Source organism: Labeo rohita, chromosome 6 (assembly GCF_022985175.1).
Source record: "Labeo rohita strain BAU-BD-2019 chromosome 6, IGBB_LRoh.1.0, whole genome shotgun sequence".
Taxonomy (NCBI): Eukaryota; Metazoa; Chordata; class Actinopteri; order Cypriniformes; family Cyprinidae; genus Labeo; species Labeo rohita.
In genome coordinates, this window is record NC_066874.1 from 35,519,649 (window position 1) to 35,545,818 (window position 26,170).

The following is a 26,170-nucleotide window of genomic DNA, read 5'->3' on the forward strand; positions in this document are numbered from 1 at the left end:
ACATGGCGTCTGTTCAAAAGTTTGCTAGCACCAAAAATGAGCCGAGAATGTGAACACACATACAGATGCTAATGCAGCGCTCCTGTGTTCTGCTGCTCATTGCTTGTACAGCGTCTCTGTGTTGTTGTGATGCGTCTCTTTTAGGGTTTGGATCATTAGTCTGCAGGCCTACTTCTCTGTGATTGTTGGTTGTGATAATGGTGATAATAAAAATATTAGCTCGCCATTGCTCCCTAAAGCGCTTAACGAGCTCACCAAAATATAACCCTAACCCTAACGTTAAACAGTGTCAGCTTTTGTGGCATTTATGATCAATATTTTGGTTGTGCGCCTGATTCTCATCAGTTTGGACGAGCGTGTTTTGTATCATTGTTTGAACTGACGAACACCTGAGTGGTTGAAATGTTGCTGAACAGATTTTGAACGCGAAGGCGTCGCATGTAGCCGCTTGCCGTTCTCTGCTTTGGTGCGTTGTTCTGTTGTTGGCGCACCTGCTCCAGTTGCTTCAGATGTGTGTGCAGAAGGTTTTTCTTGTGGTCCACAGGCTCATAGGAGGACTCTACGAGTGTCCTGCCAAACCAGCTTGAGGTCAGCCGGTGACTCGTGGGGAATGTTGGATCAGCGAGTTGCGTGGTGACGTCCTGCCGTGTCTGTGCTGAGCAGAACCGTAGTCAGCACACCAAAATAACAGCCGTATGAAAATCTCTCTATGTGTCGTTCTCCGCGTTTCTCTCGTTACTGCTGTGCTACAGAACGTGTCTTGAGATCGTAAGGCACCTCTGCCACCTGACCTCTGGAGATCCTCGCTGTCTGAAGTGTGTCACTGTGCTGGTGGTGGTGTTATTGTTGTCGGTTTGATGTTTGAACACCCATTTGTAGGTAAAGGACGCGGAGGACGCAGAGTTTTGTATCCAGTGGGGTCGCGAGCCAGGCGTCATGACGTGTTCACATTCGCTGCTTACAGGGACAGTTCACCCGAAAATGAGCATTCTAACATCATCATTTACTCTCCCTCATGTCGTTCAGTCATTTATTTCTTCTGCAGAACACAAAGTAGACATTTTGTGTTTTAGTTTGCGTAATAAGTCAATGTGGTTTTGTTGTTTGGTTCTCAACATTCAAGACTTTATTCGGTGTTCTGCAGAAGAAAGTAAATCAGCATGGTTTGAAAGGCACAAGAGCAAGTAAATAGTGCTATAACGATTGTTTTTTTGGTGATATCTGAGTGAGAAGCAACAGGAACAAATGTGTGTCAGTCACAGACGGTGGGAAGCGGATCTATTACCCACCAGCAGCTTGTTTTAACCTGGTTAACAAAATGCAGGTGTTATCTCATAGTACCCTTGTGCATTAGTCAGCCTAATTGAAATGCTAGTGTTTATTTGAAGTCTTTTTGCTGTAACGTGCACATTCTTTCCATTTGTCACATTGGCTTGATCTATTTCAGCCGGAATTTTTCAGATCGTAAGCATCCGCTGAGCACTATGTCTGATAAACACAAGACTAACCTGTTAACCTGTCACCTACACAATATGGAGTCAGGCCCGCCTGTTTTTTCCAATGAATTAAATATTGTGTAAAGTAAGTTTGTTTTGATCGTGCTGATCTCGTTTGTGACCGTGACCTAAACACCGTTGAGTTTCTCAGAGTGTTTGATTGACAAGGAAATGAGTCCCGCTGAACGACGATGCTGAGTTACAAACATCGTTTCTACTACAGGCCGACGTGAAACACGTCACCGGTCAACTCTGAGCGCTGCAGTGATGTCGATCACTTTTTCGAGATCTTTCTAGTGTCTGTAGATGGTGTACAGTGTCTGTGTTATCCCGATTCACTAGTGTCTTGTGAAATACTAAATTTCTGATCTTCTCCGATGAGAATAAAACCGTGAAATGTAATGCCTTCTCTGTTTAGGTTTGCTTAAGACATAAATGCCTTTGTGTTTACATAAATGTCACTATTTAAAGGTTTTTACTTTTTAAGAATGACGTATTCATATCTTTTATTGTTCTGTTTGTTTTGTGTGTGTGTGTGTGTGTGTGTGTGTGTTTTTGCGTGTGAAATGGTAACGTTGAATGTGTGTTTCTCGCACAGGCTGTTCGCTGCTATGAGTCTCTCATCCTAAAAGCTGAAGGAAAAGTGGATCCCGAGTTCTTCTGCCAGCTGGGTCACTTCAACCTCTTACTGGAGGAGTATCCGAAAGGTGCCGAGAGGCTCTTCACACGCCACATGCTCTGTTCTGATCTACTAATATGACCAAAACCTCTTAGGAGCATCACGTAACACGCATGTCTTTTTGTCTTGCAGCGTTATCGGCGTACCAGCGGTACTACAGTTTACAATCAGACTACTGGAAGGTGAGCTGACGACGTCAGACATAAGTGTGTGTGTGTGTGTGTGTGTGTGTGATTTATAGCACATTGTGTAGTCCTCACTCAGGTCCTGTGGTCAGACTGTTTAGTTCAGCTGATCATGAACTAAAGTTAACTAGCTGAACACTGTCAGAGCACAGATTTTGCATATGCTGTCTGTACATCAAAAAATGAAGTGTGTGAGCATTATAAACTCAACAACTGGAGAAAGAAGGGTTAAATATAAGTTCTGCTTAGATCTACTTGGATATTCTGCTTAGATTTTCCTCTTATGATTTCAGAGATGGTTTTGTAAAAGTGATTGGGGTGTGTGTGTGTGTGTGTGTGCTGATTGACAGTTGTTGTAGGATCTTCCTGTGGTTTTCATTAAGTGTTTCAGGTGGTTTTCACTTTGACTGATCCGGTCAGAGTGTCGATCTCGTTGAATGTGGATGTCTGATTATTTTTGCTCCGCTGAACTGAATCTCAAACGCTCTGTCCTCTCCTCCTCTAGAATGCTGCCTTTTTGTACGGCCTCGGGATGGTTTACTTCCATTACAATGCATTTCAGTGGTGAGTATCTGCGCACGGCGTTTGTCGTTCTCGTTTTGGCCGCTCGTGTGACGAGGTTAACGAGCTCACATGGGCATCGGGGGGGGGTGGACGGACGGATGGTTTCCACGGTGATATTCAGGCCCGTTCATGTGTGCATGTAGGCTAATTGTGGGAGATTTATCGCATTTTAATCCACACACGTCGACGGGTTTACCTGCCTTCGGTAGATTCGGTCTCGTTCGGTAACACTGTTACACGCTGACGTGACGGTAAGTCTTTGTGTGGTTCAGGAATGAGTTTTTAATTGTGATTTGTTTGCTCTCAGGGCGATCAAGGCGTTTCAGGAGGTGCTGTACATCGACCCCGGCTTCTCTCGCGCTAAAGAGATTCATCTGCGTCTCGGCCTGATGTTCAAAGTCAACACGGACTACGAGTCGAGCCTAAAGGTACGGCACGATCGCCACGCTGGTTTACAGACGTGTCGTGTACGTGCAGTAGTTTTCTCAGTGGTGTTTGTGATTTTCGGCGATTTACGTGAATACATCTACAGACTCCATCAGTTTAACTCATCACGGCAGCTTCAGTCAGTCATCCTGACAAATGTGAATGACGCGAGTCTGTTGACAGAATTGCAGCCGAATTATAATGCCTCATTTAGATGGAGGTCTGCATCTGGACGGCTGCTGTCAATCTAGGCGGCCGTTGTGCTTCAGATGTGAGGCCTGATCTTTACAGGAGACACTCGCTTTTAGTATTTGAATTTTTGCTCTAGTCTGCCATTTATTTATTCTGTGTCATTCGTTTTTAACGAATAGTTGTACTTTGACTGTCATCTTGAACTGAAGTTTCATTTGTGTCACAGAAGTAGCTCAGTTTCCTCGACATGTCTGCTATGTGTTTGTGCTTAAACTCTTTGATTTGCATTAATGAACTGCGGTCTACACAGTCTTTAATTTTGTAAGGCATTTAAAGTGTCTTCATGAATTGTTAACATGTCAGTCTGGTAATGAGAGATGTGAGAGGTCATTGAGAGATGCTTTGGTCTCCTGTGTGTCTGCAGCACTTTCAGCTGGCGCTCATCGACTCCAATCACTGCACTTTGTCCAAAGCTGAGAGTAAGTGCCGCACCGACATCTCCATGTAATGTCACCGTTACACACACGAGTTAACGAACGCATCTCACGTCTGATTAGAGATTGTGTTATCAGTTTAGCACAGAATTAGGAATTATTTGTAGGGTTAGTTAAATCGGCCCTCGCTAGCACTGAAGGCGTTCACACTATTAGCATAAAGTACTGCAGTCGTGCGCTCCAGACGCGGATGGCTCTGTGATCAGACCAGCCATCTTCACCTGCCGGGCCGTAAAACAGCTTAAACACCCCACCGACGACAATTTGATGCGTGTTTTAATAGCTTATATAAACCCTTTAACTTTTAATGCTGACTTTGACTCTGAATGAAAACACACGGTTCTGTTTACAGCAGTTATTGTCATCACTTCATTTTATTCTCAAATTCATGTTGCCTGTGGCCGGTTGCCTTGGAAACACCAATAGCAGTGGCTGCTGGCGTAGTGTTCCCCTCTCTCTCACACACACACACACACACACACGCTGAGAGGGACGTGAAGGGCCGTCTCACCTCTGTCTGAGCGTGTCATTGACGGGACAAAAGATGTTTTTCAGGATCTTCTTCATCAGAATCATTCAAACAAAGTTTGCTGTTCTGAATCTGCTGCTAATTGTTGTCTTTGTGTTTTTGTGTTCGTAGTTCAGTTTCACATCGCGCATTTATACGAGATCCAGGTGAGTCCTTCATTACTCTCTCGTCTTTCACTGAACGCACATATAAACTCTTTCTGCTTGTAATTGATGGTAATGCATGAGATCGTGTTTGTGAAGGGGATGTTAGAGCTTAACGTTCGGGTCGTGTTACCATAGCAACAGGAGCGGGGTTGCCGCGGTGTTGCCGAGGCATCCCTCCTTCCCGAACGTTCACCACAGTATCACGTGACATGAAAGATTTGTCACGTTCAGAACAAATGCCGTCAGTGCAGGGTTTTGTTTGTGTTTGTGATGCTGTGAGGGCTAGCGACCGAGTCGCCGAACCATCGAGTGCAATCTCGCAGATGCTGAGTGAGGCTCGGCGCGTTTACCGCTCGGTTCACGTACGCTGACGAATGTCCTATCTGCTCTTCTTTTGTTACAGAAGAGATACCGCGCGGCCAAAGAGGCCTACGAGAGTCTCCTGCAGACGGAGGATTTACCTACGCAGGTGAAGGCGGCGACCTTACAACAGCTGGGTAAGAACATCCAACCGCTGACCGGACACGTTACATCACGAGCGCCCGTGTTCGCTCGTCTCGTGTGCGCTTAAGTGCCTCGTAACATCTGCGGGCCGCTTCTGTGCCGTGCTTTCAGTCCCCGGAGGAAAAAAACCTCTGCTCGTCCAGTGCTGGAATAAATGTTGAAGTAAACCGTCGAATAAAGTGTCATGTCCATGTAAACCTGGAAACTCAACAGAAGTGCACAGATACCAGGAAGAGACGTGACAAAGCTATCCTTAAAGCTGTTTGTCTGAAATCATCGGTGACGCATAACCAGCAGTTCATTCACCTACGAGTCGAGAAGGTCGTTGTTTGCTTTTGAAACTGCTCTAACAAAAACACGTGCTTGACTGTTCTGCTGTAAACGCATCACTGAACGCTCGCTTCTGAGGAACGAGTCTAAATTGTTTTCGGTTGCAGGCCGCACATTAGTTAAGCTGAGTTTCACCAGGTATTCTGCATCTGTCAGCCGTATGCGTATGTTTTATTCTGTCTGTCTGAAAGTGTCTCTCTGTCTGTCTGTCTGTCTGTCTGTCTGTCTGTCTGTCTGTGTCTGTCAGGCTGGATGCATCATACGGTGGAGCAGCTGGGAGATAAAGCTAATAAGGACAGCTACGCTATCCAGTGTCTCCAGAAATCGCTTGAAGCCGATCCGAACTCTGGCCAGTCCTGGTATTTCCTCGGCAGGTCGGTCACACGCCAGCGTCTGCGCACGCGCTCCGCTCGTTCGCTCCCCGATTAGCGTCGTTTGTGCAAATGTGGTTGTGTTTGCTCTCTGCAGGTGCTACTCCAGTATTGGGAAGGTCCAGGATGCGTTCATTTCATACAGACAGTCCATAGACAAATCGGAGGCCAGCGCAGACACGTGGTGCTCGATAGGGTACGTATCTGTCAAATCGGATGACAAATGAATGGCACAAAAATCTGCTGATGTGTACATGAAAAGTTGGTGTAAAATTGACCTTTCGGTCATCGTTACTCGCCCTCATGTCACTTTTTAAAGGTGAAATTTAATCTTCAGCTCTTTGCCGTGCAATTACAGTTTATAGTCGTCATGCGTCTCGAGCTGAAAGCGTCCCAATTGGATGCGGTTCGTGCCCGTTATTCCGTGTGTCAGGATCTGGCCCGATTCCAGTCGCTGTATGTTCTGCTGAGTTTGTCGACGCATCTCGTCTGGTTCGGGTTATAGGGAGTATGCTGTCGTTTTACAGCGTTGTAAATTCTTTGTTTCCGTTACTCATTGTCTACAGAAAAAACAAAAGCTACGCATTTTGACCGGCACGTAACTAATTTCACTGTCATTTTCTGCAGATGCAAGTTCAAGGCTGAACGCTAAGGACTTGCTTAGTTATTTTTGACCCATGTTATTTTGTGTTCTAATGAGTGTATGTGATAGCAAAATTCTAAATGCTTCTTAAATGTTCCAATACTCAATTCCTATTTTGACATCACAGCAAAAACTACTAGCTTAACAAATAATCAAGATCAGACATTAAAGACAAGTGAACAGACAGTAAATAAGAACAAATGAACAAAGTACAAGCGCATAATAAATTAATAGAACAAAGAAGTGAATTAAATGATGCTTCAGATTTTTGGGTTTGCATGTGTTCAGGAATTAAATATAAAATATTGTAGATTCTTCCCTATATAAATTGAATATAGTTTAATCAGTGCTAAAGCTACAGAGTTGGTCAGTCGAGAACAGTGAGGTTTTGGAATACCATTAAGGACACCAACAGCGTTTGGTAAATTAGGCGCGGTCGCTTTAAGAGGCGATGCATGGATCCGATGTCATGTTACACATTGAACCAGCTTAAATGTGGGTCTGTTGGTCCCGTTCGGAAGATTTGTGGTGCAGCGCATGAGTTTTGGTACTATCGCTCTTCCAACACAGTTCTTTTGTTTTTACGGCGGTAATTACACAACATGAGGATGAGTAACCGATAGGGTTGGGTATCGAGAACCGGTTCCAAATTTCCAAGAACCGGCTGTTTGATAAGACGCGTGTATTTTGATTCTGTTTAATGACTCCTGCGTTCACATTTAATGTGATTTCAAGTTTAAAATCAAGCAATTTAAGCGCAGGAAAGGAGAGAACTTGCGCACACATCTGAAGCGTGAGCACAGTGAACAGCGGTCCCGGTGCGGGTTCCCGACCCGTGTCCGTTCTCCAGCGGTTCCGTGCATTTCCACTGCAGAAAAGTTTTTTCCGGGCCGGATCGTATTTCGCTTTCACATTTACCGTCGAGTATGCACAATAATACGTCAGTGTTAGGGATGGGACAATACATCGATTCGTGGATCTTCCGAATGCATCGCCATTCTCTCTGGAATGGATTCTGAGCTTAGATTTTAACAGCAGATGGCGCTCTAATCTAGTTTTTATCCGCACACTCAAATGCTCATGAAGAAGAGTGCTGAAGAGAACTTGTGCGTTCGGCCGAGTCGTGTCATTTCACCTCGGCTCAGAATGCTTTTATGACGCGAGATTATTGTAAACACAGCCCACTGTGAACACCATTTTCAAATTGTATAAATGATTATTTTAGGTGTAAGTGCATGTTAGGATTTGGAAACAAGCAGAGCACGGCTGTTTCTAACGCAAGCAGCGCCGTCTGCTGTTGAAAACTAAACTCAGAATCGATTTGAGAAAGAATTGCGTTGTGTTTGATGCTGAAATCATTTCTCGATTCGCGATGCAATGATTTATGGTCCCATCCCTAGTCAGTATATCATCATAAACACAGCCGTTTTTTTAATCGAAAGTTAAAGTAAACAGATGAGGGAAAAAACGCATGCGTAACAATATTTTTAGATCCGCGTGCGTTCTGTGTTGAAGAGACGGCAACCTGATAAATGTGCTGCCTGTCGTTAATGTTGACCCAAGAACAACAAATCATTCATGGGCCTTGACTGAATATGTTTTGTAACTTTTAATGAGGATTGATCTATATTTTATTAATGAAAAGTAAACTCAGCTAAACTTGATTTAAATTTTTGCACCTGCAATTTGTTCGGTTGTATTTATTTATGCTATTGCTAATTTATTACTAGTTGTTTACTTAAACAATTGGATGTTTGGAATTTATGTTAGTCTATTTGTTTTTGCTGTGGTATTGTTATTAAACTCATAAGCAATAGTTTCTCTTAGGCCCAAGTGTTCTGTAGGCTGCAAATTTTTGCTCATGTTAATCATCTGCAACAGAAAACTTTGTAAAAATACAGAATAAAAATGTTTGACTTAACTTAATTGACTTTTTTTATGCTATTGGAATCGAACTAGGAATCGTTAAGAATCTGAATCGATAAGCGGAATCGGAATCGATAAAATTCAAACGATATCCAACCCTAGTGTCCGATGACGCGGTTCTTGTGTCACGCTGCTGCATTATGTCCCGTCTGCTCTCGTAGCGTGCTGTATCAGCAGCAGAATCAGCCCATGGACGCGTTGCAGGCGTACATCTGCGCCGTGCAGCTGGATCACAGTCACGCCGCGGCCTGGATGGATCTGGGGACGCTCTACGAGTCCTGCAACCAGCCGCAGGACGCCATCAAGTGCTACATCAACGCCACGCGCAGCAAAGCCTGCACCAACACGGCTGCGCTGGCGGCCCGCATCAAATACCTGCAGGTAAGAGCGACGCGTGCGCGTCCTGCCGACCGAGCCGCGTCACCCTCGCCAGAGCGGCGCGTGCCGGCGGGTCTGCGGCGCTCGGCTCGGCCTCTGTACGTGGGTCTCGCTACGTGTCGCATTTGTTCTGAATATGTTCTGTTAATTTGTGTCACAATCAGATTTCTTTCACCTTCATTCTTCGTTTGTATGCGTGAGTCATTGGAGCTAGAAATACTTGATTCAGCTGAGGCCAACTTGACCCTTAAATCTAGACTGGTTTGGCATCAGGCCGCACTGCTCTCTGTTTGAACTGTTCCGCCGCACGACCTCAGATGGCTGTTTACATGTCTTTTTCACGCGTTTTCATCCTAGGCTCAGTTCTGTAACCTTCAACACAATAGTCTACAGAGTAAAAGTAAAATGCTTCCTAGTATTGAGGAAGCCTGGAGCCTCCCAATCCCAGCAGAGCTAACGTCCAGACAGGGTGTCCAGAGCACAGGCCAGCAGGTGAGACCAGATAGACACACATGCTTTGACATCTCACCCTTAGAAATGCCCCTCTGTTCACACACACACACACACACACACACACGGCTCATCTGGTGAAACCACGCTCCTGCTCGCCACATCGTTCGTTGTGGCACGAGAACTATTGGACTGAACAAAGTGTACGTCAGGATTGGAAGAATTTTCTGGGAATCGTTCGGTTAAAACGCATCTAGAAAGCGTCTGTTTTCGACAGCGAGCCGATCAGTAGCGTGGTTTCTGTATGTGAGCTTGAGTAGTGTAGCTCTGCACAATTACACCTGGGTCAAAAATGAGTTTGATGCTTATTTTAATGTCTACTCAATTGGCTGTAGGTTCAACACAAGTACAGGCTCATCTTGCTGTTTTTCACCCAGAGTTGTTTGTGCTGTAGTTTTTAGTCCTGTAGTCATTGTGCCCTCTAGTGTTGCAGTTCCACACCAAACACTGACGCAGTCCGGCTGTAGTAGTTACTAGTCGAGTGAGAGTGTGTGTGTGTGTGCGCGTGTGTGTGTTCATGACAGTACAATGAGACGTGTTTTTGTCTCTCATTGATACTGATGCTCTCGTTCATAATAAATGTTTTATTTGTTTTTGCATCTTTTCTCTCAGAGTTTTGTTGTTGTTGTTGTTGTTGTTGTTGTTGTTGTTGTTGTTTTGGGGGGGGGCAGCAGGACACATTCAGACACTTATAATGTTCTTACGGCTCTAGTCTTATAGTAGGTCTTCAGTACCGACTTATGAATGTTAGTGTCTCTATTAAAGGAGAAGTCCACTTCCAAAACGAAGATTGACAGATAATGTACTCACCCCCTTGTCATCCAACATGTTCATGTCTGTCTTTCTTCAGGCGTAAAGAAATTGTTTTTTGAGGAAAAATTTTTCTACATATAACGGACTGATATGGTGCCCCGATTTTGAAATTGTTTCGCTAGATAAGACCCTTCTTCCTCGGCTGGGATTTTTTACAACCGCATTTGTGATCGTTTGAAGCCGCATTTAAACTACATTTTGGAAGTTCAAAATCGGGGCACCATATCAGTCCATTATATGGAGAAAAATGCTGAAATGTTTTCCTCAAAAAACATAATTTCTTTACAACTGAAGAAAGAAAGACATGAACATCTTGGATGACAAGGGGGTGAGTACATTATATGTGAATCTTTGTTTTGGAAGTGGACTTCTCCTTTGATTCTCAATGTTGTCAATATTGCCGTATTATTGAAACAATGCCGTACGTGTAGTTTAAGTCCAGTTATTCTAAACTATTTTTGGTCAGTCACTTTGTGTTTTATTCTGTTAACAACAATACAGCTCATCAAACAGGGTTTTGTTTACCGTTTTATCTTTGTGGATACAGTTTTCAGCTGAACGTGATCTGAGCAAATTGAGCCCATGAACTTCACAAAAGACCTTTAAAAGGCCTCACTCGAGCCTTAAATGTTGGCTGTTGCCATCGACTCGTAGCATTGAGGTACATCTGAGCCTCACGGCTCTATTCCTCACCCGATCGCTGCCTTTTGTAGAGGAATGTTATTTAACTTCTACACGGATTGGCTGTGGGGAAAAACATAGTTTGTTATGGTCATCTGCAGGTGTTGTAGTGTTTGTTTCAGGATCACAAACTAAAACACGCACACACCCACTTCACTGGTGTAGATGTTCTCCTTCTCTCTCTCTCTCTCTCTCTCTCTCTCTCTCTCTATCATTCCATCTCTTCACACGTTTGCGGTCTCTCTCAGGCGTGTAAACCTCACCCCGGCTCATCAGGTGGGGCTCACGGCTCCGGTCAGGCGCTGCCTCCCCACGTGAGTCCGCTGGATCAGGCTGACGATCAGTCCAGTCCAGCCAAGAGGAAGAGGACCGCAAGCCCTGCCAAGGTTTGTGTGCCGTTTCCTCCAGTCAGCACATCGCTGACAAAACGACAGCGGTAGTAATCGCATCTCTGTGTCTTCACGTTACCCCTTACAGAGTTCTACAGAGTCTTGGACCAACAGTTCAGCACAGCCACCAACTCCAAACTGGTACCTGTCACCTCAGAAGCTGCAGGTGAGAGCATGATGAGCCTCTCACGGTGACTGTGAGTGCTAAGCTTCATTTATAGGCTCACTGGAGACCCTGTGTGAGTCCTGACGGCCCTGTGATTTAATGGCCCTACTGACTTGCACACTTAATGTTGGTTTAGACCAGCGGTGTCCAATCCTGCTCCTGGAGTCCAGCTCCAACACTCCCACCTGGAGGCTTCTAGCGATCACGCAGACCTTCGATCGCCTGGTTCAGGTGTGTTTGTTTAGGGCTGCAGTTGAACTCGGCTGGAAGGAGCAGGATTGGACACCCCTGGTGTGTTGGTTGCTCGGTCTCTCATGGCTTTGTTTCCAAGCTGATTTTCTGATGTGACATCTGTGACCATTATTGAGTTGACCATCTTTGTGGTGAACACTGAGGATTGTTGTCAGTGGTTTTAATCAGTCGGTCACTCTTTTTCTTTCGGTCAGTTGCTGGAACAGTTGCGAGCCAACCGGGCGAGTCTGAAGCCTGTTCAGCTGCAGATGTTGGAGCAGTTGGAGGCTCAGCTGTCAGCCATGCACCTGCACCAGCAACAGGTACATCAGAACCAGGATTCACGAAACCTTCTAAAGAAAAAAAAAGTTCGTTCGTAAGAATGTTTTGTGAATCTGGCCCGAGAACCTTGCAGAAATCCTCAAACTCGCGGTTCTGTGCGACCCGTCTTCTCAAGACCGTGGTGACGCTTTGTTTATAAGGGTGTTTGTTTGACTTGTGGTTTTTTTTGTTTTGTTTTGTTTTGGTTTTTTTTTGCCCTAAAATTTACAGTTGGTTGTAATTTTTACCTGCAGATGAGGCAAAACTCTTCTGGGCAAATACGTCCCACCCTCCCCAACGGCCCCTCAGGCGACTCCTCACTGCCTGCTCATCCCGTTCCTCGCGGCCCGGCCGTGCGACCGTCTTGCAACGCTCCGCCGTTGGCCAACGGGCCGCTGCCTCCCAGTCCTGGTCCGCGCACCGGCCCGCAACCCCCTTCAGTCGGCAATAATCACCCGCCAGGAACCAGAGCGAACGGAGACGTGCCTTACCTGCACCCCAACGCACTACCTCACAACTGCACAAGCCCAGGAGACACGTGGAAGAGCCAGCATCTCAACTCCGCTCAGGTCCGCTTCTGCGTTTAATATAGTTCAAAAACATGTGGGCTTGACCCCCACCTCGTTCTGCATTGGTTGTTCACATCTCAGAAGTGAACTTCGAGATTTTTAGAGACATTTGATCCATGTGTCTTTAGTGCAAAAAATCTCTAATGTGTTTCAGCCTAAAAAAATATAAAAAAGCACACGACAACTTCCGAGCGCAACGTAAACATCTTTTGTGACCCTTCCGCTAGCAGAAAGGCCACGTTTAGCTGTGCCCCACATGACTTCCCTCTTAAAGCAATAGTAACTCCACACTTCTGACACCCAGCAGGCAACACCGTCTATGGGCCAGATTTACTAACCGCTTGCAGCACGTTTGCTGAATTGTTTGTTTTTTAGAGCTGCTTTATAGCAGAATCTCCATACTGGAGTTTCCACTGATTTTTCTGGTGTGTTTCTGCTTTGACACTATCTGTGTTGCGTAAAGGAAATAAAGGTGACTTAACTTTTGAATTTCCTCCCAATTTAGGGGCTTCAGAAAGGTCCGGGTTCGCATTGGGCGGGTCCTAATGGAGACCGGACTCTCTCTTCCAGTGGTTCGGCCGACGGTGGCCCTCACAATCAGGTTGGACATTCCGCCACGACCCCATCGGAGCCAGCTGTCAATCACCTGTCCTCTCCTTCCTCCACATCCTCCCCTGCTTCTTCCTCGTCGCAAACGGCTACCTCAGGTGCGCCACTCGGCACCGCCCTGACCAAAGACAGCGCCGTCCCGCAGGGCAACGGTTCCACTGCCACCAACCACCACAGCCCCGACCGCACGCCCACTTCCACGTCCGGCTCGCCGGCAGCCCCTTCCGCAGACAATCCGCAGCTCTCCGCCCTTCTCGGGGGCAAGGAGAGTTCCGCCACGAGCTCTAGGGTGAACCACGTCCACGCGGGCACCACGCTAACGGCGCCAGGCAGTTCCACCGCTTCTTCGCCCGCCTCCGCCCTCTCCGCCTCATCGCCGTCACCCCGCTCCGCAGAGGCCGCGGCCAGCCTTAACAAGCCAGGCTCTGCTGCGCCGGGACCGCCGCCCGCCGTCACAGTCAACGGGAGCGGAGGGGGAGCTTGTTCGGAAGACTCTCAGAGCCCACTGAAGGTGGAGCCGCCGGAGCTTTGCATCAAAGCGGCCGCAGCTCTCAAACCATCTCACTCGTCCTCCACCGTCTCCATTTACCCCACATCCGCAGACGTCCTCAAAGCCTGCAGGTACGCTTGGCTCCCGTGGATTGATGCATGTAGGAATCGTCGCCCTCTAGTGGCGGCCCGTATTGTTATAGAGCTCACCTTAGAACGGTCAGGACACGGCAGTGTTTAACGCTGCTCAGGATCCGCTTTACGCGCTTCTGACGCACACAGACAAATCTAAAAAAGCTGCTGCTTGACTGAAATGTCTGGTTAAACATTTGACTTGAACTTAAGCATTTGAGTCTGGGCACAGATCTAGCCGTAAGCAAACACGCCCTCTTTACGTCTGTTTAGGGTTGTTTAGAATGCAAGCACATCTGAACAATACGAAAGTATTTGGAAAACTTGAATGCGCAAGCATGTGTGGGCAGGCCGTCTGTGGCGTTCATGTGGCGCTGTCGCCTCTGTGGCCCGGACCTTCTTTTTGAGATTGTCACATGCGAAAATGTTATCATTGATTTTTTTGAAAACCTTAAGTGATGTCACACGTTGTGCTTGCACATAAAAGAAATGCAGGCTAAATTTGCAATATTTTTGACCACAGTGAGGTGTTGTGTACACTTGAGGATGTTGTGTGTGAGCAAATGTTGAGAACTTGATGACCTTCTTCAACGTTTTGGTTGCAGTTTTCAAGTATTGCTTCATGTCTAATGTCATGTTTATTTACAGGAATCTCGGGAAGAACGGTCTGTCGAGCAGCAGTATCCTGCTGAACAAATGTCCACCGCCGCGACTTCCCCCTCCTCCGTCACCGCCGCTGGCGAAAGACAAGCTCAACCCGCCGACACCGAGCATCTATGTGAGCGGTGCACGTGTGACACACTGCATGGAAATGATTACTACTGCGTTTATTTGATACATGTCTAGATGCATTTATAAATGCGTGTTTATTCCTGTTTCAGCTGGAGAATAAGAGAGACGCGTTCTTCCCGCCGCTGCACCAGTTCTGCACCAACCCGTCCAACCCCGTCACAGTCATACGCGGCCTGGCCGGAGCCCTAAAACTAGGTTAGAGCTCGACCCTTTAGCTTAGCGCTGGCTCGCACGCACGCGCTCACACACACACACGTACGTCTGGTTTATTATCCTTGTGGGGACTCTCCATAGGCACAATGGTTTTTATACTGTCCACACTGTATTTTCTATCCCCTTACCCTAACCCTACCCCAAACCTTAACCCTTACAAAAAAGTTTCTGCATTTTCACTTTCTTAAAAAAACTCATTCTGTATGATTTATAAACTTGTTTCCCCATGGAGACCTCAATTTAGGTCCCCACGGTGACACGAGTCCCCATGAGTCTGTGTGTATTCAGGTTTAGGTCCCCACCAGGACATAAAAACAAGACACCACACACACACACACCTGAAAGGCCAAATGTGGATTCTTGTGGGAGTGACGCGTTTCTTTGCAGTTTCCATAGCAACTGTAAAACAGATTGAAACTTGCTTTGCCCTCCATTGTTGCAAAGAATTCAAGGACGTTTGGCTGGTTTGCTGGATGAAATGCAAAATTCTCTGACTGATTTACAGCTCACTCTAGTATTATGGAGCCATTACCAAGCTCGTGAGGCTTTTGAAGCCTTTTTCTGTTGTACGTGGTTTGTCAAATGATCAATTCCGTTATCAGGTGATATATTATCAAATGACAATTTTAAACATCGTTTACATGTGCGTAAATGCATTTGACAGAGGCTTTTATCCAGATTGAGAAGCGTGTGCAAGAAAGCGCTTCTCGCTACCCAGGCTGGATTTCAGATTTGAGTTTTTAGCCCGTGTGTTTCTAACGTGTTGCTGCAGGGGTAAAATGGTCAGTTTTCCCTTTCAGGTCAAGTGCTGTTGTAGCAGAGCGCATTTGGAAGCGAATTTTGCTGAGCATGTTAAACTGCTGGCAAGTGTACAGCAACAAAGAATTAATAAAAACATTTGGTTTAATGGCAGACCTTTAGAGGAAGGTTGAGGTTTATTGTGGCCACAGTTAACATACCGCTGAGATTCGTATACCTGAGTAGGGATGGGTGATATTGTTTGCGTTTATACCAGTAAAATTTTTCCCCACTATAAGAATTAGTCTTCCTGCGATGATAACAATAGAGTCTAGTTGTTGACACATTTCTGTGTGAGACGTGAAACTAGTATTTCGCTAAATAAGGAGCTCCAATCTAGAACTGGTTTGGTTTAGAACTGTACAGTGCAACGAAAATCGGCCTTGAATAACGTAGGCTACAAATAATCTACTGGTAGCACCTGTGTGATGCCGTTTTGCATGTGTATAAGATTATTTACAAACCTGTTGTCCAACAAAGATATAATTTATTGACATGCTTTTTCTCCAAATTAAAGTCATACTAGTATTATAAAGGCTACATCGATTGGCATTGCAGTATTAATGTACTTTATCCTTATAAAAATACTAAGATTGCTTGAAGAACACAGACAACCCATATATTGTAGACATCGTATGTTTATAGTCTTCAAGTTTCCGCAGTTAATATTTCTCTACCTGCGTTTTATTCAGCTACAGCGATTAGAGATTCTGAAGCGTCGTCAATACTACTACTACTACTGCTATAAAAGCGCATGTGGAGTTTCTGCGCAAGGGCGCCCTCCGGCTTCTGAATCAGAAAGAGCTTTATTGCCACGTGTGTTGTATTACACACAAGGAATTCGTCTTGGTGTTAGGAGCTTCCAGTACAAGAAGTAAAAAAACATAATTCAGTGAATAAAACAGTCATTACATTACATGTGTACTCCGTAATGCTCACTGCACTGTTTTGAGTAAAAATTGAAAAGAGCATACTTTTCTCTAAAGAAACAGGATTCCCTGAATTATGTCATTGATATCGTTATCACAGTAAATACCAGAAATTATTGTGATCAGTTTTTAAGCCCATGTCGCCCATCCCTATACCCGAGTAGATGTTCGTCTCCCTCACAGTCGTTCGGACAGGGCGCTGACGGACGCGTTAACTCTAGGGTTGGGTACTGAAACCCATGTGACCGGTATGTACCGGACCGAATCAGAACGCGAATTTCGGTGCCTCATTTCGGTGCCACTTAAATGCCCGGACTGTCGATTGAAATATTTGTCTTCTGGTGCTATGACACGGATGTAGAAGCATTGATTCATCAACATGCATGATCGCTAGTTAAATTTAAATACTGCATTCATGGGCTGTCAGAATGATCTGAAAATGTATTTACTGAATGAGAAAACTCACGTGAATGTCGGAAAGCTTTGATGATAGAAATCCAAGACATCTTTTTAGTTACTATCCATTTTCACATTTCGAATTAAAAGCACAAATCGTCTGGAAATGAGACCATCCGAGAAGCGCGTGAATGCTGCAACTATCGTCACACTTGCTCTGACTGCGGGTGGTTTGCCGTTAGCTTAGCAAGCTACATTAAACGCGTCTAACTTAAAATGCCAAAAATTAAACATTCTAAAGTGTGGCTATATTTCACGAGAAATGATTCAGACACTGCGACGTGCAGCAAATGTTTTACAGCAGTTGCGTGTGAAGGGGAAAACGCGTCAAACCTAATGAAACATTTGATGGTATGTGGAATAAAGTTGAAAGCAGAGGGGTGCGCCGTGTTTGACAGTTTGCAGACATCAGCTGGAGAGGTGTCGTATTTTGCCAGAGACGGCAAATATGTGATGCAATCTAGGAAAACCCAACACATGGTGAAATTTTACCTTTTTTAGGTTTTGACACCATATGAAAGCTGAGTACAGGTCCCTTTCCAAAACTTTTATTTTTTACATAACCTACGTTATGGCTATCTTAGGTTGGCTGATAGCGATGATTTTCAGGAATGGGATTTTGGGAAAAAAAACGGCTTTAAAGTGAGACGGGTTTAACGAGAGCTGTCTGTCAAGTTAGGAGCGCTACTGCATCATTAGACAAACAGACTAACGTTTGTTTTCCGTTGATCACCCATTTTATGTTTAGTAAATAATGCAGCACCTTGTAGTAAAAGCGAGCGCAGCGCAACTGTTCGCGCACTGTGATAAAACAGACTGTCATCGGACTCCTCTTTAGTAACTTCATCATCCGATCCTTCATCTCTGGATGTGAAATAGCCCGTAACATCATTTAGGGCACTGACATCACCAAAACTGAGCAGATTGAGACGAGTAAGATCGGTTAAGTGAGCAGCTGCAGTACCTTTAGACGGCGTTGTTGTGCTCCGCCATCTCACGATATTAAAATAAATAAATAAATAAAATACATAAATAAATAAATAACTTTGTTTGCCGTACTTTACACAGGACTGGTGGAGAATGTGAACTGATACGCCTTTATTAAATATGTTAGGTGGTTTATTTTGATAGGTGAACTGTTTTTGTGGTGTTAAGGGAAAGCACCTCCGCAGCGCGTTCTTAACATAGGAGAAAGACAGTCATTTCTGCTTGCTGCAATAAATGTCTATTTTTCTGCACTAAACAAGTGAATTTCGAAGAGATATTTTCAGAGATGATAGACAGGATGTTATAGAATAATAATTTAATGAAAAATGAATTTCCTGAAAACGTCCCACCGTGACATCCGACGGGTTTTCCCAGATCTCATCACATATTGTCATATTTCTGCAAAAGAATTGCTGAAATTTTAAGCTGTTAAATTATTGTAGTTGGGTTAGGTGGCTTAGGTTTTATTGTTGTTGCGTTTTGCATTGACTTAATAATGTATAGTACTACTACTTTTTTTTTTTTTTTTTTTTTTTTTTTAATACATTGTTCAATTTAAAGAACTTTTTTGTCCAATAAAAATATATTCTTGTGTCATCCACCACTTTGTGGCTTTTTTAAAAGTATTGGTTCAGGCACCGTTTTGGCACCGGTACCGTTTTAAAAGTATCGATTTGGCACTGGTATCGAAAAAACGATACCCAACCCTAGTTAACTGTCACGCTGCTATACACAACACACTCTGGCCCCTGATTCATCTTGACTGTCTGTTGTTTTTAAATTGATATCGAATTTTAAATAGAGTTGAATCATGTCTTAAATGTCTGAAGATGTCCGTCCGTCACAGTGAGACCCTTAAACTAAATTGCACTCGTTTTCCCTGTGTTTGATGTCAGCTCAGTCACTAGTGACAGGTTTGAGCGTTCACGTGGCGCCATCAGCCGGTCAATGTTAGAGCGGGACGTTTGTTCTCTCGTTTCTGGTTGAGAACACTTGTAGGATCTTGGATCATGTTTGTATTCTCTGTCTCTGTAGATTTGGGCCTGTTCTCCACAAAGACACTAGTAGAGGCAAACCCAGAGCACCTGGTGGAGGTGCGGACGCAGCTGTGTCAGCCGGCCGACGAGAACTGGGACGCCAGCGGCCTGAGGAAACAGTGGCGCTGCGAGAGCAGCCGCTCCTACACCACCATCGCCAAATACGCGCAGTACCAGGCCGCGTCCTTCCAGGAGTCGCTGCGGGTAAGACACGGACCACTGGCATCGGACCGCAGTCATTTGGGTTACGTGTGCCGTTTTGCGCATTTAATGACCCGTGTTTGTGTGCTTTCAGGAAGAGAACGAGAAGAAGGGCCAGAAGGAGCTGTCAGACTCGGAAATGACGTCGTCAGAAACGTGAGTGTCGCGCGTCTAACAGCCGTTGCTGCAGCCTTTAGCTGCGCTGACGTTAACCTGCGCTCACTCTCCTCATTCTGCTCAGTGTTTCCAGGAGGCGGAAAGGTCCTTTCAAACAGGTCAAGTTTGGGACGAACATTGACGTCTCTGATGAAAAGAAGTGAGTCTTTGCTGCTTGTGGCTTCCTTTTTGGACTTCTTGAAAACTGAGAGCCCAAATGACAAGGCCAGATTTCTGAGTTTAATGTGTCTCTGAATGACAGCTGCTGCAGTTTTTCTCCTGATGTTAGTGAAGGAAGGGTCCGGTCCGGTTACACTAGTACATCTTTACTACCGCAGCGCGGTTTAATAGAGGTCTGCTAGTTCAATAAAGCCGAAGGCAGGTTGTTGACGGCGCTGCTCCCCCTGCAGGTGGAAGCTGCAGCTGCAGGAACTGAGTAAGCTGCCTGCGTTCGCACGCGTGGTGTCTGCTGGGAACCTGCTGAGTCACGTGGGCCACAGCATTCTGGGTATGAACACGGTCCAGCTCTTCATGAAAGTCCCGGGCAGCAGAACTCCAGGTGAGACGCCGCTGTGATTGTGACGCTTCAGTATCGCAGTGAAACGAATCCGTCCCAGCGGGTCACGTGGATGTCTCTGTTCACATTTAGGGCATCAGGAGCACAATAACTTCTGCGCCGTCAACATCAACATCGGCCCGGGCGACTGCGAATGGTTTGCCGTCCCGGAGCCGTACTGGGGAGTGATGAGCGAGTTCTGCGAGAAGTACGTGAGCGTTTCGTTAAATCGCGTAACTGATCCTACAATTACTTCTTTTGATATGCGAGATTCTCTCTTTCTTTTTTCTAGGAACAACATCAACTTCCTGAAGGGTTCGTGGTGGCCGAATCTAGAGGATTTGTACGAGGCTAACGTGCCGGTGTACCGGTTCATCCAGCGGCCTGGAGATCTGGTTTGGTTGAACACAGGAACGGTCCACTGGGGCCAGGCCATCGGCTGGTGCAATAACATCTCGTGGAACGTGGGCCCTCTTACCGGTGTGTAAATGTTCAACGTTTCTGTCTATGTGTTTCTGCCTCGTTGTGCGACTTGTCACGTCTGTCTGCTTCCTGCAGCGTATCAGTACAAGCTGGCGGTCGAGCGTTACGAGTGGAACAAACTCCAGAGCGTCAAATCCGTGGTTCCCATGGTGCATCTGTCCTGGAACATGGCGAGGAACATTAAAGTGTCCGACCACAAGCTGTTTGAGATGATCAAGTGAGTGTGAAGCGTTGTGCTTTGTCCCGGCTCTTCGGACGATCTGGGTCGAATGGTAATAAATGTCTCCGGTTAACAGGTTCTGTTTGCTGCGGACGCTCAAGCAGTGCCAGACGATAAAAGAGGCGCTGGTGGCCGCTGGGAAGGAGACAATCTGGCACAGAAGAAGCCGAGATGAACCGGCCCATTACTGCAGCATCTGTGAGGTGAGCGCTCGAAGCGACGGCGGAATAAGCGTCCCTTCTCGACGAGTTGCTGAAATCCTGTTTCTGTGCTGAATTGTTCCAGGTGGAGGTCTTTAACCTTCTCTTTGTGACAAGCGACAGTTACTCCAGGAAGTCCTACGTGGTTCACTGTCAGGATTGCGCCCGGAAGGGCAGCAACGACCTTGACGGTTTCGTGGTGCTGGAGCAGTACAGGATGGAGGATCTCATGCAGGTTTACGACCAGTTCTCATTAGTAAGTTGTTTCATTTGACCCAGTGTGACGTTTACGTACCAGGTTGCGTGCTCTACAGCCAAACGAGATGAGCAGCGGACTAACTTGTGAAGGTTCAAGGTAGAGACCTGCACTCCCGCCTGAGTACCCGACGCAACGGAGTATGGCGCGGGACAAAACTTGAGGGCCGGGTGGAGACTAGGGTGACCACATGGCAACAGGGCTGTTGCAGGACATAGATGTGATGATTTTTTTTTTTATTTATTTATTTATTTTTTTTTTTTGCGGGACACATGCGAGACCGATACATTTTCTACTGTCATGCTATGTAAATACTGATTACATCCGTTGTCATATGCGCAGATCTGTGTTTGAGCGCTCACACACAAACGAGAGAGCCCGCGTCTTTTTTTTATGAGAGTGAAGAGAATCCACCTGCGAGAGAAGAGATTTGTGTTGCATCACAATAAAGCGCTGCAGACATTTGTCATTAAGGCCATAGAAAATACCTCAAACAATCTATTAAAATAAGAAGTCGCGTCTTAAAGCTGCATCAGTTTTTCTATTGTTTTTTAAATGGTTCACAGGGCTCGAAATTAACTTTTTTACTTGGTAGCACTGGTGCTCCCAGCTTCAAAAAGTTAGGAGCACCAAAAAAAATTAGAAGCACCAAATGAATATAAAAGAGCACCACAACTGCCAATTGAGCAGAACAGCCAGCACTCTGCCCGGCATTTCTTTTTAGTAATGCACCGATCTTGATTCTTCATGGCCGATTATGATTGCCAATGTTTTTACAAGCAAATGGGCTGATTCTGAAAGTGTTTTTTTAAATATTTATTTTACGCCTTAAGCAAGGGACAAGAATGAATGAAAATACGAGTGCATGAACAAGATCTTTGTTTTCTTTATTACAGGTAGAGCCATTTAAATTACAGGCAACCACTGCATTTTTAAACAATCTACAGTACAAATAACAAAAAATAAACAACACAGTTCTTTCTTAGTCATATTAAGTGCAAAAAATAAATGCAGCCATAATCAAAGTAGGCTACTCTCTCAATATTCAAAGTGCAAACAGAGACCGAATTTTTCAAGCATGATACAGAGCTATAGACAACTACACAACCCATTATAGCCCACAGCCTAGATATGTTATTTAGCCCAGTTTGCGCACACTGGGGAGTCGCTCTCTACGTGTGGTATTAAAATTGCTTTTGAAGGTGCGTCGGCGTTTTACTTTCGGTTTCGTTTTAATGATGGCGCGAAACTCTCGGCGGTGTTGAGCGTGCATTCTACAAAAGAAGACATTAATTTAACAAAACTATTTTAAAGTGGGGGGGCACAATCAGGATTTTGAAAAGTGTGTCCCCAGTGGAAATTACGCCCCTCCGTGAGTGGAACTCTGCCGCGAACTCTGCTGCGTTGTACAGTTTATTGAGACGGAGGCGCCAGAATTGCTCCTGACAGAATGTGCACTGTAGCACAAAATATAGTATATTTCTTCAAAAGCAGATTGTGGAGACATTTTAATTGTCCACAATCAAAAATCGTCATATCACACACCCCTAATTTCAATGTAGTTTTTGCAAATCTGGAACAGAGGTTGGTTGAGAGAGAAAAAAAACGGCCGGTTCCGAGTTTCAGCGGAGCGCAGTGTCAGTGACGGAGTGATTGACGGCTAATATCTAAAATCTGCATGAGAGTTAAGAATGTAAAGATCAAGTTTAATTAGTTATGTAATGTTGGAGAGAACGATAAACCTGACACTGTATCAGCTCACAGCAGTCTGGGCAGTAGTTAGGCTAGCGAAAGTTTTGTAAAGAAATTAAAACAAGTCGCACCGCAACGATTTCTCGCACTCGCACAAATGCTTCCAAATATATTTGAGGTCGCACAGATTATATTTTGGGAGCATATGCGACCAAAACGGTCGCAATTTCGAGCCCTGGTTCAGATGAATGGAGAATATTGTTTTTTCGTGTGTACCCGACCATTTCCCGTCTGTGCTTCTAGATCACTTGATGAGGGCCGCAAGTCCTTGATGCAGAAACTATGACGCAAAAATAATAAATAAAACGCTTTCTTAAAAAGGCAAAAGAACGCATGGACGTTTTCTTAATAGGATCATTAAAAACCAACAGACTGATGAAAATGCAGAACTTTTTCTCGATATGTGACGTGCGGGACAAGGGGTGAAAAGACTCGTGTGTGTGTGTGTGTGTGTGGATGCAATGTAGCCATCTGTTGATTTCTGGAATGCATCGGCCAATCAGAGGTGTTTAAGTTAGAATCCACTCACCGCTCAAAAGTTCTTGCAGTGCTCGGTGTTGTGTGCTCACAAATCCTCTCGTTACAACACACAAAGTTGTAGACATTGTGAAAGATTCATTGTGCACATATCCGTTGTGTTATAAGAGCTTTATGAGAACGTGATGAACTGAGATGAGAAGCTTTAAGGGAATGCCATGCATGCACGCAGCAGCTGATGCTTGCTTTTCTGTTAAAGGGGTCATCGGATGCAAAGTTCACTTTTACATGTTGTTAGAACATCAATGTGTGTTGGCAGTGTATGTACACAAACACCCTATAATGATAAAAATCCATGCAGTGGTTTTTAATTAATCTGTACAAATAATATCCCCTTTTTCAAATCGATGTGTGGCGTCACACCAACAGAGGCTGCTCACACGATATTTGATTGACAGCGTTTTACCTCAGACCCGCCCTAAATCAGCTGTAACAGTCCGACCGTCACACCTTTCAATGCCGGAGCAGGGATGTAAGTTAGACAAGAATATCTCCGATTGAGCAATTGAGGTGTTGTGTTGCTGGATGTAATAATGAACATAGTGGTCGTCATTTACTCCCGACATCTGAGCCGCTGAAGATGCAGTGGATTACGTTTGTTTGTGAAGGGAATGCGGCGCCCGATCTACACACATCCGTCTATGATCGCACAAATCATTCGTGATCCAGCTTCACTTACAGCAGAAGTGAGTATAAGGGGTTTTTTAATGAATCTGCATTCTCCTTTCCTAATAACGTGCTAGTTAGCAAGTTTCACGGCTAAACACGCTAAATGCAGCTAAAGTAAACGGGCTCGTCACTCCACAGAGAGAAGAGATTTTTGCATTTAAAGGAACAATCCCTTAGAATGGGATGATTTTTGCAGAGCTGATTTTGACAAGGTAAGACGGGTGTTGTTTTACACAACCATTGAGAAATTTTTTAACCAAAGTATATTATAGACTTTTCATTAAGACCCTAAGGAATCATATCAACTTGTGGAAAATGGGCATCCGATGACCCCTTAGACTAGCAGTGGTTTGTAAATGTTGATGCTTAGCCTAAATAACAAATATTTTATCAGGAGCGTTTATGCTGGGATGTTGTGGAATTTATGAGATGCTAGAGAATGATTTCATGTAAATTTCATCGATGTAGTCGCGGGCAGGGTCGGGACGGAATAACACATTTTTCTGCAGGACTGAAAAATCCGTCCCACAAAGGTCTCTAGTTCAGGGAGCGTTCGCAGGTTTAATTACGGTTTGTGTTCGTGTTCGTTCGAATGGAGACGTCACGTGGTTTGTGTGTGTGTGTGTGAATAATGGAATGAACAGAATGAATAACGCTCTTCGCTCACCTTGTGTTTTGTAGGCTCCTGCTCTGCATTCATCTTCATCTTGACATTAAGACGCTGTACATGTGGACAAAATCGCATTACAGGAACTCTCTAAACGGACCATTTCTGATATTCAGGACAGTCGTGCTCGTCTCTCGCGTGGCTGGCGACCATCGGAGAGCGCGGGACCGTCGACTCAAGTGGCTGTGTGTGTCTATGCAACCTGTTTATAAACTGCAGCGCGTGGTTCTGGCCTGCGGGGGGCGGTAGTGAGCGAACTTCCTCTCTACGGACCTCTTCCCGAACGGGCCGCTCGCCTCTGCTTCACGTGAAAAATTAATCACAAAAACTGGGGAGGAAAATATGGGAAACTCGTTTTGTACATATTGTCTGTCACAACTGGCATCGTCACTTACAGACTACTGACTTGAGACGTTCTTTTTGTATTTTGTTAACATGCTGAAACCTGAAATCTCTTTTCCTTGTGTCTCAAGGGTTCGCCTTCACGAAGGAGCGCTAGCCTAGCTTTTTGTATAGTAGATAGCGATTTTACGACGACCTTGGATGGCAAAATCTACAAAAACAAAAAAACACACAATATTTGTAATGTGAAGAATTAGGTGATCTATAATTTTTTACTGCTTTTATGTTTGACCTGTCTCGTTATTTTGACACCATGTTAGATATTTCGTTTCTTGGGTAAGAAAAAGGAAAAAATTGTGGAAAAAACACAACAGCCAAGTCACAAAGAAAAATGGGTTGCACATAGAGTAAGGAATACAGTTTTAAATTGTCTTTTTTTTGTTTTTTCCTTTTCGTTTCTAATCCTGATGTACATTTACACTATTTATAAATACATATTTATTGCTTGAAGATATTTGTGGATGGAATGCTGTTATTTTTCCCAGAGTACCTGCCATTAAATTTGAAGGAGTTTGGTCATTTAAACTACTCCTGCATTTTTCTATATAGAATTAAACTGCTTAGTAAGCATTGTACAGAAACTATAAAATTGTTTTATTGTTTGAAGAATGTTTTATGAGTTATTAAACAAGTTGTCAACATTTCCATGCACTTGTACTTGAATATGTGGCGATACGCGGAAATCTTTCTCTTGGCCCCATCCTAAATCGTTATAACATTGCATTTTTTTTTGTTGTTGTTGTTTATTGTACACAATGACAATTATCAAGCGAGGGTTTTGAAATATCAGTTTATTTTAAAATGCACGTTCCCTTCTAATGTTTCTTTGGTGGTGGTGTTGTTGACCTGCAGCTTTGCTAATAGATTAGCAGTGAATACTGTGTTCACTAACACCATATACCGTATTTAAGTCAAGCTTGACTAATGTCTGTCTGCGCTCATGAGGTCGGTTACTATGGAACGGGCCTTTTGAAACCTCCGAAAAGGTTAAAGTTCATCGTCCTCTCGTGTCACGTCATTCACTGACAAACATTTACAAATGGGCTCGTTGTTTACGGCGAACTGCTGACGTCGAGCGTTTATGCT

The 26,170-nt window shown here is 44.8% G+C and overlaps 1 protein-coding gene across 2 annotated transcripts in view; it reads left to right on the plus strand.

Moving 5' to 3' along the window:
- The window catches only part of kdm6al (lysine (K)-specific demethylase 6A, like), a 28,744-nt gene extending 3,019 nt beyond the window's left edge, over positions 1–25,725 (plus strand). Inside the window, exons 3-30 of one of the 2 annotated variants that reach the window (XM_051112877.1) lie at positions 2,095–2,203; positions 2,308–2,357; positions 2,866–2,924; positions 3,232–3,352; positions 3,967–4,021; positions 4,677–4,711; positions 5,115–5,208; positions 5,793–5,919; positions 6,014–6,112; positions 8,647–8,866; positions 9,221–9,355; positions 11,116–11,253; positions 11,345–11,422; positions 11,869–11,976; positions 12,229–12,543; positions 13,049–13,773; positions 14,422–14,551; positions 14,655–14,760; positions 18,984–19,189; positions 19,281–19,342; positions 19,428–19,502; positions 19,753–19,901; positions 19,992–20,106; positions 20,191–20,378; positions 20,457–20,598; positions 20,678–20,804; positions 20,887–21,057; positions 24,697–25,725. In XM_051112877.1, the coding sequence (XP_050968834.1) occupies positions 2,095–2,203; positions 2,308–2,357; positions 2,866–2,924; positions 3,232–3,352; positions 3,967–4,021; positions 4,677–4,711; positions 5,115–5,208; positions 5,793–5,919; positions 6,014–6,112; positions 8,647–8,866; positions 9,221–9,355; positions 11,116–11,253; positions 11,345–11,422; positions 11,869–11,976; positions 12,229–12,543; positions 13,049–13,773; positions 14,422–14,551; positions 14,655–14,760; positions 18,984–19,189; positions 19,281–19,342; positions 19,428–19,502; positions 19,753–19,901; positions 19,992–20,106; positions 20,191–20,378; positions 20,457–20,598; positions 20,678–20,804; positions 20,887–21,057; positions 24,697–24,726 (3,969 nt within the window). In that variant the 3' untranslated portion in view covers positions 24,727–25,725. The remainder of the gene's footprint in view (positions 1–2,094; positions 2,204–2,307; positions 2,358–2,865; positions 2,925–3,231; positions 3,353–3,966; positions 4,022–4,676; positions 4,712–5,114; positions 5,209–5,792; positions 5,920–6,013; positions 6,113–8,646; positions 8,867–9,220; positions 9,356–11,115; positions 11,254–11,344; positions 11,423–11,868; positions 11,977–12,228; positions 12,544–13,048; positions 13,774–14,421; positions 14,552–14,654; positions 14,761–18,983; positions 19,190–19,280; positions 19,343–19,427; positions 19,503–19,752; positions 19,902–19,991; positions 20,107–20,190; positions 20,379–20,456; positions 20,599–20,677; positions 20,805–20,886; positions 21,058–24,696) is intronic. The other variant, XM_051112879.1, reaches the window with a different exon arrangement.
- Positions 25,726–26,170: the final 445 nt, after the last annotated feature.